This window comes from Chaetodon auriga, chromosome 4, assembly GCF_051107435.1.
Source record: "Chaetodon auriga isolate fChaAug3 chromosome 4, fChaAug3.hap1, whole genome shotgun sequence".
NCBI lineage: Eukaryota > Metazoa > Chordata > Actinopteri > Chaetodontiformes > Chaetodontidae > Chaetodon > Chaetodon auriga.
In genome coordinates, this window is record NC_135077.1 from 29788856 (window position 1) to 29801519 (window position 12664).

General features: G+C 43.7%; 1 protein-coding gene across 1 annotated transcript in view; it reads right to left on the reverse strand.

Annotated features, from left to right (window-relative positions):
• Positions 1-12664, reverse strand: part of LOC143319096 (uncharacterized) — a 44966-nt gene that overhangs the window by 12217 nt on the left and 20085 nt on the right. Inside the window, exon 7 of the mRNA XM_076727689.1 lies at positions 1802-1828. Coding sequence (XP_076583804.1) covers positions 1802-1828 — 27 coding nt within the window. The remainder of the gene's footprint in view (positions 1-1801; positions 1829-12664) is intronic.

Genomic DNA, 12664 nt, shown 5'->3' on the forward strand with positions numbered 1-12664 from the left:
CAGGATATTGCGAGTAACTTTAGACTCTGTGGCTCCACCTTTAACAAAAACAGTAAAAACAAAACCTCTACCCCCGTGGAGAAACAAAGATGCAATTAAAAAATCAAAAAGACTATGCAGGATTGCAGAGAGAAGGTGGAGAAAAAACAAACTCACAGTCCACTACGAAATATTCCATGAACAACTCAAATTGTACAATAAAACAGTCAAACACGCAAGAATATCCCATTTCTCAAATCTCATCTCAGAAAACAAAAACAACCCAAAATTACTTTTCTCCACCTTCGATCTTTTAACTAACACCAATTTTAAAAAATCCCCAGAGACACCAACGGACGCCCTCTGCGAGGACTTTGCAGACCACTTCAGAAGTAAAATCGACAACATCAGATCCAGTCTTTTATCACATCAGAACGTAACTTTTAACACACCTGGACAGTCGATTTTATCCGAGGAAACACTGGAGAGTTTTGCCCTGGTCGATGCGAGGACACTTGGTCGAGTTTTCTCCCAGGTAAACCCAACAACCTGCCTTTTAGATCCAATTCCCACATCACTTTTAAAGACATTTTATGGATTCTTCGAGGAACAGATTTTAAATATAGTGAATTGCTCTCTTCAGACGGGAGTCTTTCCTGCTGCCTTCAAAACGGCAGTGGTAAGGCCCCTTCTGAAGAAGAGCAATTTAGACCCCAGCATTTTCAATAACTACAGACCTGTATCCAACTTACCCTTTTTAAGTAAGATTTTAGAAAAGCTGGTCTTTAACCAACTAAGTTATTTCTTAACTACTAATAACATTTTAGAGAAATATCAGTCTGGTTTTAGAGTGAACTACAGTACCGAGACAGCCCTTTTAAAGAATTTAAATGATATCAGGTGTAACGCAGACTCACAAAAACTCACAGTCCTGGTGCTACTGGATCTAAGTGCTGCTTTTGATACAGTAGATCACCACATTTTATTAAACAGACTCAGAAACCTGGTGGGCCTCTCTGGTACTGTTTTTAATTGGTTTTGCTCGTATCTCACAGACCGTTGTTTCTATGTAAGTTTGGATGCATGTTCCTCTGGAACCCGTGAAATGAAGTGTGGGGTGCCCCAAGGGTCAATTTTAGGTCCAGTACTTTTTAATCTTTACATGCTTCCCCTTGGGGATGTCATCAGGAGACACGGCATCAGTTTCCACAGTTATGCTGATGATACACAGCTTTACATTGCCGTGTCTCCGATACCCTTTTAAACTGTATTTTAGACATCAAGTCATGGATGGCAGAGAACTTCCTACAGCTCAACCAGGATAAAACAGAGGTTTTAGTTATTGGTCCTGAAGGCAAGAGAGAGACACTTTTACCAAAACTACAAGGTTTTACACCCTCACAATCCGTTAAGAACCTGGGCGTCATTTTCGACTCTGAGCTTAATTTTATTCCTCATATTAAAAATGTAACAAAGATAGGTTTTTACCACCTTAAAAATATAGCCAGAGTCCGCCCGTTTCTCTCTCAGGCTAACACGGAGGTACTGATGCATGCTTTTATCTCTTGCCGTCTAGATTATTGTAATGCCCTGCTCTCTGGTCTTCCCAAAAAGACTATCTATAACTTGCAATTGCTCCAGAACTCAGCCGCACGTGAGCTGACGAGGACCAGAGGGCGGGAGCATGTTACACCAGTTTTAGAATCGCTGCATTGGCTCCCCGTGTGTTTCAGGATCGATTTTAAGGTGCTTTTATTAGTTTTTAAGTGTCTTAACCGTCTTGGGCCATCTTATCTGTCTGAACTGCTTTTACCATACCAGCCCTCGCGGGACCTGAGGTCCTCTGGCACTAGCCTTTTAATTGTTCCAAAGGTTCGGACCAAAACCCACGGGGAGGCGGCATTCAGCCATTATGGTCCGAGGCTTTGGAACAGCCTGCCGGAGGGCATCAGGACCGCAGAGACCATTGGTGTTTTTAAAAGGAGGCTCAAGACTCACCTTTTTAGTTTGGCTTTTAATTGATTTCTTTTACTCTTTTAATTCAGACCTGTTTTATCCTAGCCTATTGTTTTTAGCCTCTCGGCCGTTTTTCTTTTTTCAATTTTATTTTAGGTCTTAGGTCTCGTTTTCTATTGTCTTTTAGGTTTCAGGTCTTTTTATTCCATTGTCTTTTACGTTTTAGCTCCAGTGTCTCCTCATGGGGGGCCTCCACGCTGGGAGGTGTGTCTGGCCTGCCCGCTGGGGCATCGTCCTGGGGACTCCTTGGGCCCGGAGGACTGGGGGGCTCTGCCCTGTGTGTGGAGTCCATCCCGGTCTATCTGGGTCAGGGGTCTCTGTTACGGCGGCGCTCCCTGTGGGCTGTGTCCCCTTGCAGTGTGGATGAGCTCCCCATGGCTGTTTTTTTCCTCTCTTGATTCCTCAGTGCCCTGCCATGTTATTATACAGACAGCTACGTTGGGGTGGGTGTGTGTTTGTGTGTGTGTGTGTGTGTGTGTGTATGTGTGTGTGTCGGGTTGTGTGGTTGCATACTATTTTGCATTATCATGGGTGGGTGTATGTATTTGTGTGTGTCTGTGTGGTTGTGTTCTATTTTCTATTATCATGTTTTTATCCTTTGTCAAGCACCTTGTATTGCATTTTTATGTATGAAAGGTGCTATACAAATAAAGTTTGATTGATTGATTGATTGATAGGAGGATCTGAATCAGAAGGACAAGTTGACATGGACATGTTGCAGCATTTCTTAACCATTACAGTAAACACAATAAATGTTGTGTTTACTGTAATTTATTTGTCAGCCATGCTGTACATCAATAAATTTTAAGGATAGGTAATAATGTTTTCAAAAGTAGTAGTTGCATTAGTAGCTGTGGTACTGGCAATTGTGACATTACTAAATTTAAAGTCGTAGTAGTGAGAGATAGTGGCAGAAGTACTAAAAATAACAATTCTACGTGATATACTGTGGTTGCTAGGGTGCTGGTAGAGCAGCTAGATAATGTGTTTGCTAGGGTGTAACTATGGTTACCATGGTGTTTTAGGTTGTGGTTGTTAAGGTACACTAGATGGTTGCAAGGGTAGGTCATTCCTTGGGTGTCCTGGATGGTTGCTAGGGTACTTCTAGGTTGTTTTGCTAACCACACGTTAGTCAACCCCCCCAACTTTTCTTTCTTTTTTTTTTTTTTTGTTTACATTCACACATATTTACTCACATATGCAAGTGAAATGCCTGCTCCATTGAGGCTTGCTTAGTAGATTAGGTAGGTAGGTAGGTAGTTATTATCCTGGGAGATAACGACTGCTAAATGAACTCTGCCTTCTGGAATACCAGAGTCTGTAGACAAACTTAAAATTGAGATTGAAAGACAATGTGCAGTTGCAGAGGACTTCAGACTGTAATATATGTATGTTGATTTTGACGAGTTTATAAATCTGACCACAACAGCAGATCTCCAAGACAAAGGCACTGTCAAAGTGAGTGCACAGGAAGCAACTAGTGCTACTCATACTGTAACTTGGACAAATCCAGCTCGCTGTCTTCTGTGGACAGAAATCAGAATCAGAAAAAGCTTTATTGCAAAGTATGCTTTTCCACATACGGACACTGATATACTCTCATCCTCTGAGTAAACATCATCAACCTTGTTGCTGAGATCTCAAGCCTGGCCAGCCAGCTTCCCTATACCAGAGTTTACTTATGAAATAGAGCTACAACTGCTGAAGGCCAACCAGGAATTCCTGAACAATGGCAGCCTCCTGAACCCAACCCCAAAAAAGTCTGACATTTTGGAGGCCTTAGCTTCAGTAATAATAAAGTACAAAGCATACCCTTCAAGTGCTCAATTTGACGATGTTGCAGAAGCTTTGATTACAAAGCATCCTTGCTTAAGAGCAAGGTTCTGTTACTGGATTCTGTGGTTGGAAGATCAGTTTAAAGTACAAGATGGGGAACTGTCGCACTAGGCTGAGGAATATGGGATGCTCCAAACTGAGCATCAATTAAATGAAGACCAGGTGACAAATATACAACTCCAAATCAAGTTAAGAAACCCAGGAGAGCTGAAGTGAATTTCTGCCCAGTATATGCAGCTGGCGAAAAGAAAGAAAGTCTTGAGAAAGAGAGGGTGGCACTACTCTCTGAGGTCACGAAGAAGGACAACCATCAGATAATCGAAGTGAAAATGAAAAAAAGGATAATGACCAGAAAGTGTATAGACCACAAAGCTACAACTTTTAAATAGGAACGTTTTAATTTCGTGTTGGGTTTGGGCTTCAAATTACAGTCAGATTAAAGTTTCGGGTTGGCCTGATGCAGGCTCAGGACAAAATTTCAAGGCCTATGCAGACCTCTACCGTGGCTGCTGCTGACTCATTCTCGTAGGTAATTTTCTTCGGACACCAGACTGGAGAGATTTAAATATGCTGGACTTTAATTGATTTTACAGGTAAACAATGGCAATTACCGGATAACAGAAACCCAGAACAGCCTCATAGCCCATAGCATAAATTTGCTGTCAAGGCATGTGGCTACGCATGACAAAAAAGCAGAATGGGCTGGATGTTTGTGGGCGGCATCCTTCTGGCAGTACCCTCACATGGGCTGTGTGGCCTCCAGCCAATAACAGGGCACAGAGGGTGCAGCCAATCTCATTCCCAGGTCGTCAAAGGCCGCTGCTTTGCCACACTCATTCATACTGCTTTGTGCTGCGCCACAATGGCCTGCGTTCAAATAAAAACAGACAATGCAGCTCTTTCCTACAGCATTATGTGAAGGTGTAGGTGTGTTTATTAGTGCTTTAGCACGTAATCGCTGTGAAACAGTCCTAAAATAACTTTTAAATCTTCTGATTCACCTCCGTTGTCGCCGGCACGACTCTCTCTCCATTCTTTTTTGGATCTTCATAATTCATAAGCTATTTGTGTGGCGCTAGTTTTCTCGATTCTCCCTGAAAACACTCTGGCGAATAATCTGTATAAATGATTTTTATTTGAGTCTGTCTCGCCCAGAAAAGAAAAATCTTTTTTGAACATGTGACCATGGGAATCTATATTTACACTAATTCTTTTGTCAAAACCGCTAAAATCTGTAAGCCTTTTTGACTAATGACTAAAAATATATAAGAAAAACTTGTGCTGCGGCCTTAGATACTTAGATATATTTCAATGGATTTGTGCCTGACTGTAAAATATATTATAAAATTCTACTGTGGACAACGTATCATCTTGCTAGAAGCCAGTGCCGAGTCAGATGACCAGCGTATTCGTACTCTAGAGGCGAAGTGGGTGGCTTTTGCCGAGACCAACAACAAGTTACTAGCGAAGATGTCGGACCTCGAAAGCCGGAGCCACAGAAATAATATCTGAGTCACTGGCCTCCCAGGAGGTGGAGGTAGAACAAATACACACACGCCAGCGAACTAATAAATCTAAAGTTTGGCAACACGACAGGTTTTACAAGAGGTGAGCCAAGTATTGTTATTTTTTAAATGATCCCCTGGCTAACAGCTCCAGTTGCTAACAGGCAATAACAGATGCTGGTCAGTAATAATAACAGTGAAACTAACGTGTTTTTAAAGCAGCATGTGAATACCAGTAAGAGTGCACATCTTTTTCATTTGTCAGCTGTTATGAAAGACCTGTTTGTGAAAGATTAATTCAGTTTTTATTGTTCATAATATAGAAAGTGCGTTTTGTTGCTTAGTGCTGAGTTTGTATACCTGCTGAAGAAAGAGTGTTAAGCACATCCACTGTCTGGCAGTAGTTTTTCATATTGCATATTGCATCATTCCTTTGTATCATTGTATCACATTGTATCGCATGGTGTTGGAGCAAATCATGTTGAATCGAACTGCATCGTGATCAATGATAGTTGCTGCTTAAGGTAGTGTATCACGATACGTATTGTATCAGCCACAGACCAGAGATGCAGAATCCTAGTCTGTAGCCTAAACCTAGCCAACAGTAGCCTGTTCACCAAATTAAAGTGCATTGCATAGTCGATTTTTAGTCAAGTCATTTTCAAAATCATGTCATATTTTGTAATTATAATCCTGGCCATGATGCATTAATCATTGCATATGCCTTTCAAAGATGTCAGGTAAAAAGGCAAAGCAATCAAGCATCCTCTCATTTGCCGTGAGAGGAAAGCCCCCTAAAAAACCCAGGTTGGAGGAGGAGACAGTGCAGGTGGAAGAGGAAGAGACAGCGCAGGTGAAAGAGAAAGAGACAGTACAGGTGGAAGAGGAGGAGACAGTACAGGTGGAGGAGGAAGAGACAGCGCAGCTGGAAGAGGAGGAGAGGGTGGAAGAGACAAAAGAGATAATAAAAGTATCAGGAGGAGCCACCTACAAGACCTATAATAATGAATGGACCTCTAACTAGCCATTTATTACTATAGGAAGCACCAGCTCCTATAACTGGTGCTCTGTCTGCCGCCAAGAAAACTCCTGTGCCCATCAAGGTGTGCGGGATGTGACAAGGCACATAGAAAGTAAGGGGCACCAGGCCAAACAGAAGGTAGTGAAGTCAAACAGCACAGTCAAAAACTTTTACCTGCCAGTGACTGCAGACACGAGTGTCCAAGAGGTCAAGGTACATAGCACATTAAAGTCAAAAGGTTGATTACAGTGTTCATGAATACCATTTTTCTGAAATAATACAACCAATTCTAAAATATAGACAATAGACAAACTTTATTGTCATTCAGTAAACAGCAGGTGTACACTGAACGAAATTTCTATTGCAGCAAGCTCAGTACAGGGTAGAAAATAGTTAATAATACATAATAGTTAATGTTCAGTATATATATATATATATATATAAATGAAGAGTATGTGGTGAGAATATTTACAATTATTATAAAGAATGTTAAAATAAACGGCAGAATAATTATAGTGTATAGTATATACAGTGTATAAATAAACAGTATGTAAAATAAACAGTGCGCACAGTAAATAGTAGAATATAGCTTGAGTTAAGAAATAGCAGCAGGGATGTGCGGTAAGTGAAAAAACAGTGAAAAAACAAGCAGCACAAATATACAATTAAGTAATTTTAAAGTGCATTGAGAAGAATGACCTGAGGTGACAACAGTGGTGCAAAAGATGCTCATCTTGAGTTCAGCAGTCTGATGGCCTGAGGGAAAAAGCTGTTGCAGAACCTGGTGGTCCTGCACTGAATGCTGCAGAACCTCTTTCCAGAGGCCAGCAAGGAGAGCAGACCATGGTGGCGATGGGAAGAGTCCCTGATGATATTAACGGCACGGGACATGCAGCGTTTAGGTGCAATGTCCTGAATGGAGGGGAGAGAAGTCCCAATGATTTTCTTTGCTGTCCTCACCACTCTCCTCACGTTCTTCCAGTCAGCAGCACTGCAGCCTCCACACCACACAGAGATGCAGCTGGTCAAGATGCTTTCTATGGTGCTTCTGTAGAATGTAGTGAGGATGGGCGGGGGCAGGTGGGCTCTCGTCATCCTGCGCAGAAAGTGCAGGCATTGCTGTGCCCTTGTCACCAGTAACGTGGTGTTCACAGACCAGGTGAGGTCATCTGTGATGTGCATCCCCAGGAACTTGGTGCTGCTGACCACCTCCACAGCTGTGTTGTTGAGAAGAGTTGAGCGTCCCTGGGCTGGTTCTTCCTGAAGTCAACAATAATCTCTTTGGTTTTATCCCCGTTCAGGATCAGGTTGTTGACTTTGCAACAGCCAACCAGCTGCTCCACCTCCTCTCTATAGGCCAGGTCGTTGTTGTCCCTGTTGAGGCCCACTACTGTTGTGTCATCTGCAAACTTCACATAGTGGTTGGTGGCAGCCTTGGGGACGCAGTCATGTGTCATCAGGGTGAACAGCAGAGGGCAGAGCCCTGAGGAGAGCCTGTGCTGAGGGTGATGACATGGGAGGTGTTCTGTCCGTCCCGTCTTTCAGTTAGGAAGTCAAGCAGCAAGTTACACTGGGGGGTGCTGAAGCCCAGGGGTCCCAGTTTGTTTACCAGATGCTGTGGGATGATGCTGAACTGAAGTCTAGAAACACCACCCGCACATGAGTGTTTTTATGCTCCAGGTGAGAGAGGCTCAGGTGGAGAGCGTCCTCGGTGAAGCGGTTAGGCCGGTAGGCAAACTGGAAGGGGGAGGAGTCTGGAGATGAAATGCTCCTTTACCAGCCTCTTAAAGCACTTCATCATGATAGGAGTAAGTGCGACAGGCTGGAAGTCATTGAGTGATGTGATCTGAGGTTTTTTAGGCACTGGGATGATGGTGGCAGACTTGAAGCATGATGGGACTTTGGCTTGATGCAATGAGGTGTTAAAAATGTCCGTTAGGACGTGAGCCAGCTGATCTGCACATTCTCTGAGCACCCACCCAGGTATATTGTCAGGGCCTGGAGCCTTCCTTGAATTGACTCTCCTTGGAGACCTCTTCATCCTGCTGGGGAAGAGCTTTCACCGCAGGAGTGCTATTTAGTGCATCCAACCTCCCAAAGAAGATGTTGAGATCGTTGAGGAAGTCAGCATCAACATCGCACGCAGGAGGGGCTGTCTTGTAATATGTATATGTGTTTGTGATACCCCATATGCCTTGCCACATGTTCCTGGTGTTGGAGGCGTCATGGAAAAAATCCTGGATTTTTTGGCTGTGGGCACGCTTTGCTAGTCTGATGGCACAGTTCAAGTTGGCTCTCGCTGTTCTCAGTGCCTCCATGTCACCTGACTTGAAGGCTGAGTTCCGTACCTTTAACATATTTCGCACATTCACAGTCATCCAGGGTTTTTGGTTGGCCCCGGTGATGATGCTCATTGTGGTGCTGACATCATCCAGGCATTTCTTTATGTAGGCTGACACAGACATGGCATACTCATCAATATTGATGTGATCATTGTAGGAGGCAACATCCTTAAACATATCCCAGTCAGTGCACTCAAAACAGTCCTGAAGTGCTTCCATAGCCCCCTCAGACCACACTCTCACCTGCCTCACTGAAGGTTTTTCTCTGATCAGCAGGGGCTTGTATGCAGAAATAAGCATAACGGACAAATGTTTTGAAGAGCCGAGGTGGGGGTGGGGGGCTGCTCTGAATGCATCTTTGATGTTAGCGTAGGCCTTGTCTAGTGTGTTCACTCCCCTGGTTGCACAGTCCACATGCTGGTGGAAATGTGGGAGAATTGTCTTCATGTTGGCCTGGTTAAAATCCCCAGCAACAATGAAGAAGCCCTCAGTGTGAGTGGATTGCAACTCACAGATAATCCAGTAGAGAACACGCATAGCCTCCTTTGTGTTTGCGCTGGGGGCAACGTACAAGGCAGTGAAACTACAGTAAATTCCCTGGGCAGATAGAATGGTCTGCAGAGTACTGTCAAAAGCTCAATGTCCGGTGAACAATAGCTTGAGACATACTTAGCATTATTACACCAGTTACAGTTGATGTAGACACACAATTTTAGCCATGATTTAAGCCATGTCTCTGTCAGAATAATTGCGCAGCAGTTCCTCATCTCCGGTTTAGATGTTAGTTCCAGCTGCAGGTGATCTAATTTGTTCTCCATGGAGTGAACGTTGGAGAGGAAGATAGACGGAAGTGGTGTTTTGTAGGGATTGGCTTTTAGCTTAGCAGTTAGCCCACCTCGGCAGCCGCATTTTTGCCTCCAGTCACATTGCCTTCGTTTGGATCTCTCCCAGCCTGTGCTGCTGGGTGAGTCCGCTGCACTGTAGGCCACTGGGTCTTGTCGGCGAAGTGCTCCGAGGCTACGTAGACACTCCAGAGTGGTTGTATCTACAAAGCCGAAGTCCCTGGAAGATCGTTATTCCAACAAGACCTGGCGATCATGTGTTATTCTGCTTCGATTGCTGACTGAAATAGCCATCCTTGGCGGCATATTTTGATTGTTCTGATTGTTCCTGTCGCGAGCCTGTGCAGTCACAGCCAGGGCGCTGCCATCTTGGTCAAAAAGTTTGTGGCATATATCAGACATTCATCCATGACATGGAAAGAATACTGCTCTGTAATGCATTTTTGTTGTTACTAAAATCTTTTTTCATTTGTTTCTGTTGCAGACAAGGTTAGCTGAGATGAATGTTGCCATAGCAATGGTTCAACACAATGTACAGTTTGCTGTGGCTGACCATTTCAGCCCCTTGTACAGGGTATGTTTCAAAGACTCTCCCACAGCTCAAAATTTCAAGAGTGCCAGCACAAAAACTACCTACATCATTAATGAAGCAGTTGCACCACACTATAAGAACGATCCCTTTACACTGGTCACGGATGGCTCAAATGACGCAGGTATACCTTTGACAGCTAAATTGCCTGTTTCCATTTCCTCATGTTCATGCCACACTGAAATAATACACATGCAGTATATGCATGCAAAATTAGTTATGTACTGACTCCAGAAGATGTACCCCTTAACAGTCAGGGTATTTGATACCACCAAAGTTGTGCACAGGTTTCTCGACGTGCACCACAAGTGGAAGAATGTCTCTTCTCTCTATAATCTCCTATCATCAACAAATGACTCAGCCGTAAATAAGAGCAGGGCCAACCGAACTCCAAACAAACTTTTCTGATGCTCAATGAAAAAAAGCATTGGAAGCTGTTAAGTCCTTCTCTAGCTGTGCCAGACTTTCTGTTATCCAATTTAAAGTATTTTTTAGATTGCACTATAGCAGAGACAAACTCTTCAGACTTTATCCAGACAGACCTACCAAAGCTTATGATAGATGCTCCCAGACGCCATGCAATCTGATGCACACGTTCTGTATGCAGAAAAATGAAAATGTAACTCTCTTTAGATGTATCATTTATTGTAACTGTGAATCAATAAAAAAAAAAAAAGAAAAAAAAAATTCTACTGCGGACATTGATGAGTTAATTGTTTTTGTGCAATGTTTCTGACTAACTTACATGTCAGTGAAGTCATATTTCCTCTTCTGGTTTGCAGAATGACATCATTGCCGAAAGGACAGCTTGCCACCTCAAAGCACTTGCTGTTTATCTCAATGAAGAAACTCATAAAAGAATATCCGGTAAGAGATCCCAATTGTTCTGGTGCAGTGGGACAGGTAGCAGTGGTGGTGGCAGTGGTACAAGTTCTACAAACAACAGTAAAAGTAGTTGTAGCAGTGATTGTAGCAGCAGTTGAAGTAGTAGTATCATAATATAAAGCAAGGAATCTGTGTATGTATCCTTCTCATCTGGAGAACTATTTGTCTGATCAACTTTAGACTTGGTGGGGACATGCAGTGTTGGATTTGCTGCAATTTGGACATGTGACTCGTTCAAAATTAAACTTTGAATAAACAAGTGAACAATGTTCATGAAGACTCCATGAAAAAACAAGGAAGAGGAGGTGATATGTGGAATGTCACCTCTCTGTTGGGGAAGGAGCTGGAGCTTGTGCATGAGATGGAGCGCTACTAGTTGGATCTGGTGGGGCTCACTTCTATGCACAGCATCAGCTCTGGAACCATTCTCCTGGATAGGGGTTGACTGTTGTTTGTTGTTGTGCATATGCATATGCACCGAACAGCAGTTCAGAGTATTCGGCCTTCTTGGAGACCCTGAGTGGTGTCCTGCATAGGGCTCCGGTAGGGGACTCCATAGTCCTTCTGGGGGACTTCAGTGCACACGTGGGCAACGATGGAGACACCTGTAGAGGTGTGACTGGGAGGAATGCCCCCCCTGATCTGAACCCAAGCGGTTGTTTGCTATTGGATTTCTGTGCTAGTCATGTACTCTCCATAATGAACACCATGTTCGAACATAAGGACGTTCATAAGTACATGATTCCAGAGCGCCCTAGGTCGAAGGTCGATGATCGTTTTCGTTATCGTATCATCTGACCTGAGGCCGCATGTTTTGGACACTCGGGTGAAGAGAGGGGCAGAGTTGTCAACTGATCACCATCTGGTAGTGAGTTGGGTCTGAGGGTGGGGGAAGACTTTAGATAGACCTGGTAAACCCAAGCGTGTGGTGTGGGTGAACTGGGAACATCTGGAGGAGGCCCCTGTCCAAGAGATCTTCAACTCATACCTCTGGCGGAGCTTTTCTGGCATCACTGTGGAGGTTGGGGGCATCGAATCTGAGTGGGCGATGTTCAAAGGTTCAATTGCTTAAGCTGCGGCGGAGAGCTGTGGTCTAATCAGAATCAGAATCAGAATCAGAATCAGAAAAAGCTTTATTGCCAAGAATGCTTTTACACATACGAGGAATTTTTTCTGGTGAAATTGGTGCATGACACATCTACTAAAATATGACACATCTACTAAAATAAGAGCATAAAAAATAACAATTTAAATATATATACAGAAGTCTGTTATTGTTAGAAACACAGTACTGTTTTTCAGAAAGAAGTCCCAGTTGAGCGTTAATGTAACGCATAGAGTTATATTTATATCACTCAATGTGACAGAATGAGTCCGAGGTGGAATGTGAAGAGTGTCAGGGGGGGTTCCGGGCCTTGTTGGTAAGGCTGACAGCAGACGGGAAAAAACTGTTCTTGTGGCGTGAGGTTTTGGTCCTGATGGACCGCAGCCTCCTGCCAGAGGGGAGTGGCTCAAAGAGTTTGTGTCCGGGGTGAGAGGGATCAGCCACAATCTTTTCTGCACGCCTCAGGGTCCTGGAGGCGTACAGGTCCTGAAGAGATGGTAGATTGCAGCCAATCACCTTCTCTGCAGACCGAATGACACGCTGC